Source organism: Hemibagrus wyckioides, linkage group LG12 (assembly GCF_019097595.1).
Source record: "Hemibagrus wyckioides isolate EC202008001 linkage group LG12, SWU_Hwy_1.0, whole genome shotgun sequence".
NCBI lineage: Eukaryota > Metazoa > Chordata > Actinopteri > Siluriformes > Bagridae > Hemibagrus > Hemibagrus wyckioides.
The window spans coordinates 14606050-14611049 of NC_080721.1; the positions used below are offsets into that span (position 1 = coordinate 14606050).

Below are 5000 nucleotides of genomic sequence, written 5' to 3' on the forward strand. Positions count from 1 at the left end.
CGCTACTCTTGTACTTATAGTTCATGTATGTGCTGTAGATGCAACGTGTAAGGCTATCACCATGGAAACACACCATCGTTGTTTTAACAGCTATGTACCATGTCATGCTGTCACCATGGCAACTATTCTGTAGCGTCAGCTGTGCGGCATAGACACACGTAACCATGGCAACAACATTGTCGGTCCTCGTGCCGGTTTTACCACCAGGTATGCAGCGTGTGATGCTGTCACCATGGCAACATACCACTTCTGTTTTCCTGTTTCAAACATCGCACCAGCCGTGCGGTACAAACACGCGTCACCATGGCAACACATTTTCAGCCTTTGTACAGACTCTCACGCCAGCAATGCAAGTGATGTCTTTGTTCTTATAATTTTACCATCAGATAGATATGCACCATGTGACGCTATCGCCATGGCAACGTGCTACACTTGGTCTGCTACGACATACGTCACGTTCCTGGGTGTGCCACGTGCTACACAAACACAACCTTCTCTACAAACATCTTCAATTTGCATCTTTTCTTTACATTCCACTTCACAGATTGGTTACAGTGTGTGTGTGTGTGTGTGTGTGTGTGTGTGTGTGTGTGTGAGAGAGATGACGGTGCTGAAACTGATGGAAATGTCAAATGAAATCTAATCTGACTCTTCACACTAAAGTCACGTGACCACGTATCAGCTACGTATCAATATTTCAGCAACTCCAGTAGACCTGGAAGAACGTCATGTGGAAAACGTTCACACAAAACATCTGAGGAGGAAAAAGTCACACAGTCTCTACTTTTACTCACCAAAATAACAGAGTTAACTCTACAGAGGAGCACAGAGACGATGATGATGATGTTGATGGAGTTATTTGTTATTATTATTATTATTAGAACACACACTTTATTTTCAGACCTGCTTCATCAGTACAGCCTTTAATGTTATGAGCAGTAATAACTCCAGCAGCAGTGCATGTAATTATGTGCTAATAAAGTGTCTTGCATTATTTTTTATTAATATGTGTGTGTAATAAAATCAAATCAAATCCTTTCACTTAATTCAATTCTATTTTCTAACAAATGTTTTTTTTTAGATTTTTTTTTACAGAATATTTGTGTATTCTAATCTTATTATAATATACAGTCTTATTAAAAAAATCTACAACCCTTACTGAACCAGAAATGTTTTGAAAAATGTTTGTATTATTATTTCTAATATTTTTAGACTCACTTACAAGAATATGTAACTGTTTGTTATATTTATTCCACCACTTTATATTTATAATTATTTATAAATAGGCCCACATTAATTAATTAATTAATTAATTTATTAATTTATTAATTTATTTATTTATTATTATTTTTTAATTTCATTTCTTTTACATTACATCTTTTTCATTTTTCACTCTAACATGTAGCAGTGTATTTTATATGCGGATCCCAATGTTATATTTCCTTTCTCCTACTTGATTTGTATTTTTTTAATCATTATTTTTTGAGATTAAAATAGATTTGAATCCTCTCTCATCTCCTCAGGCTCTTACTCTGACAGAACCTTCAGAACAGGTTCTAGGTGGAACCCTAAACCTGAAGAGTCTCCCTATCCAAAACATTTTTAAATAAAAAGTTATTTAGTAAATGAGAAGCAGGCTGCTCTTGATACAGCTCACGTGATGATGATGATGATGATGAAGGTGAACTCGCCTGTTCTCAGACCGTCTCGTTTTCCGTAGGTTCGTACGCTTCGTTGGTGTAAGCAGCATTTTTCTCGCTCTTTCCTCCATCATCCTCTTCCTCCTGCTCCCCCACCTCCACCTTCTCCACCTCCTCTTCCTCCTGCTCCCCCACCTCCACCTTCTCCACCTCCTCTTCCTCCTGCTCCCCCACCTCCACCTCCTCTTCCTCCATCTCCTGCTCGTCTTGCTGGGTTTTCCTGCTCTCTCCTCTCCACCGCACCGTGCTCACGCGCTCGGTCAGTTTCCTGGTGATCCGCCCGAAGCCGGCGCGCTTCCCGTCTGCCCCGAGGTTCCCCGCATACCACAGGACCCACATCCCCAGGCCGAAGAACATGAGGATGGCGCCGGTGATCGCCAGGAAATCCCCGTACACGCGGTCTCCAATGCGCGGGGACGCGGCCAGGCCCACCAACAGCACGAGGAACCCCACCAGGTCAAAGGTCACCGCCAGGAAGAAGAGCGGCGCGCACTGCCCGATAATCCGCTTCAGATCCATCACTCAGGATGCTGAGGAGCCCGAGAGCGCGTGCCTGCACCTTAAAGCACCTTTAGGAGCAGGGAACCGCCTGGTGTGACGTCACCTGCACCTCCCACTGCGCGCGCCAGGTGCGGACTACTGTTGACTGGAGTCCAAAAAAAAACAAAATACACAAAAGACATACAGCGGTGTGATGGACGCGGAGTCACTGTTACCCCCTGAAACTGATTAATGCCCTCTAACGGAGTCTTTCTTTAATGTATTACACCACCACACATTAGCTACATCTAATACTGTGAACAAAATAAATCCGCTAAAAAATATAGTTCCTGTTCCCACTGATGTTAAAGCAGCTGTGAAGAGGGGTTACTCCTGGAATATTAATGAATGACTTCAATTAAGATAGAGTTGTCATTTATCACCTGTATTATATATTTATAAATAATTTGAATATGTATATATATTTATTTGTTACTGAAAATTGTCCAATAAACATCAACAAAAGTTTCATCTGCTCTCATCAGATGCTTTGTGGTGTTAAAACTGCTTGATTCAGGTCTTTTCAGCACTTCCTGTTGCACCGGAGCGCAAGGCTTTCGCATGATGTCAGTATTTTAGTCCTCATGGAGATTTGGGAGTCAAATGATCCTGCATGCAAAATGTGAGCGCTAAGCAAATCCAGCAGAAGGTCACGACCATGTCCATTCGATTTTGTAACATCATTGCAGGTTAATCCAGCGTTTACTAATCACATCATCATTTACTAATCACATCATCATTTACTAATCACGTCATCATTTACTAATCACGTCATCATTTACTAATCACGTCATCATTTACTAATCACATCATCAGTGCTCAAGTAATTAACAGTGACCATGTAATTAAGAGCCAAAAAATGATTAAATGTTAAACTGAACCGTAATTACTTGTAGTATACACCAATCAGGCATAACATTATGACCAGCTGCCTAATATTTTGTTGGTCCCCCTTTTGCTGCCTAAACAGCCCTGACCCGTCCTGCACTGTGTATTCTGACCCCTTTCTATCAGAACCAGCATTAACTTCTTCAGCAGTTTGATCAACAGTAGCTCATCTGTTGGATCGGATCACACGGGCCAGCCGTCTTTCCCCACGTGCATCAATGAGCCTTGACCACCCATGACCCTGTCACCGGTTCACCACTGTTCCTTCCTTGGACCACTTCTGATAGATACTGACCACTGCAGACTGGGAACACCCCACAAGAGCTGCAGTTTTGGAGATGCTCTGATCCAGTGGTCTAGACATCACAATTTGGGCCTTTTGGTCAAACTCACTCAAATCCTTACACTTGTCCATTTTTCCTGCTTCTAACATCAACTTTGAGGACAAAATGTTGACTTTCTGCCTAATATATCCCACCCACTAACAGGAGCCATGATGAGGAGATACTCAGTCTTATTCACTTCATAATGGTCATATTGTTATGTCTGATCAGTGCATATATATATATATATATATATATATATAATTCCTTATACTTATTTTCATATTTGTGACTTGTATTTAAGATTAATTAATGAACAGTAACAGCTACAGTTCACATTAATTAAGTGTAATGTAGAGTCTAGAGTCATACACTACACACTACAGTCTGTTACTCAGAATGTTTTAACTGCATCATGCTGCAGAAGCAGTAAAGTCTGTCACCTGCTCACAAGCTAAATCATCACAATATTAACGACAATCTCTTTAAAGAAGTTCATATCATCATAAAAATCATATTTAGTCCGTTTTAATCTCCAGCACTGTGGGAACAGAGGTGCATTATGGGTCGTCTGACTGAAGAATGAAGTGATAATGTTATACAGTCCCTTCCTTCACACCCGACTCCCTTCTCATCGTGTTTAAAGTAATTCAGTTTACAGGAACTATAAGAGTAAAAAAAAACGTCATGAGAGGTATTTTACGCCGTATAAAACTTTTTACAGTAGGTGATATCATACATATAGAGATGATATGTCTGAAAGTCACGACGTGTTTAACGTGAGTGAACTTCTCCCAGCACTCAGAACATCAGACTCTGGGTATTGATTGGAGTGTGCAGAGCGCTGATCATTTATTAGATTGTGCTTAAATATCTCTTTCCATTTGCCTTAATAGCCATTAGCGTGGCACTCTCTGCTCTCAGCACTTTAGCATTCTAACCTGAAGATCTAGTCCTCACACAGGCAGGAATACATGATACTGTGATCATTTCCAGTGCAGATGTTTGATCAGACAGAAGGAACTGTGTGTATCTGTGTGATAATGACCGCTGTTCTGTGGACTTGTAGTCAGGATGGGTCGTATTCTGTAGAGTTCTGTATCAGTTTAAAGGATTAATACTGAAAATGTTCTTCAGTCTGCATTTTCTATCCCTGATTTTTTCACCTAACTCTGAATACACTGAACATTCTGAGTGTGAATAGAAACAAAATCTTTGGACTTAAGTCACCAGTTCTGCCCAATCTGCTCATACACTTTATTGGCAAAAGTTTTGGGACATCTCTTCAAATCACTGAATTCAGGTGTTGTTTTTCAGGGGTTGGGCTCGGCCTCTTAGTTCCAGTGAAAGGAACTCTTAATGCTTCAGATTCATACCAAGACATTTTGGACAATTTCTTGCTCCCAACTTTGTGGGAACAGTTTGGGGATGACCCCTTCCTGTTCCAACATGACAAGCAAGCTCCATAAAGACATGGATGAGTGAGTTTGGTGTGGAGGAACTTGACTGGCCTGCACAGAGTCCTGAGCTCAACCCCATAGAACACCTT

The 5000-nt window shown here is 41.0% G+C and overlaps 1 protein-coding gene across 1 annotated transcript in view; it reads right to left on the reverse strand.

Moving 5' to 3' along the window:
* The window catches only part of LOC131362788 (transmembrane protein 238-like), a 9475-nt gene extending 7201 nt beyond the window's left edge, over window positions 1-2274 (reverse strand). Inside the window, exon 1 of the mRNA XM_058405074.1 lies at window positions 1692-2274. Within this exon, the coding sequence (XP_058261057.1) occupies window positions 1698-2219 (522 nt within the window). The 5' untranslated portion in view covers window positions 2220-2274 and the 3' untranslated portion in view covers window positions 1692-1697. The remainder of the gene's footprint in view (window positions 1-1691) is intronic.
* Window positions 2275-5000: the final 2726 nt, after the last annotated feature.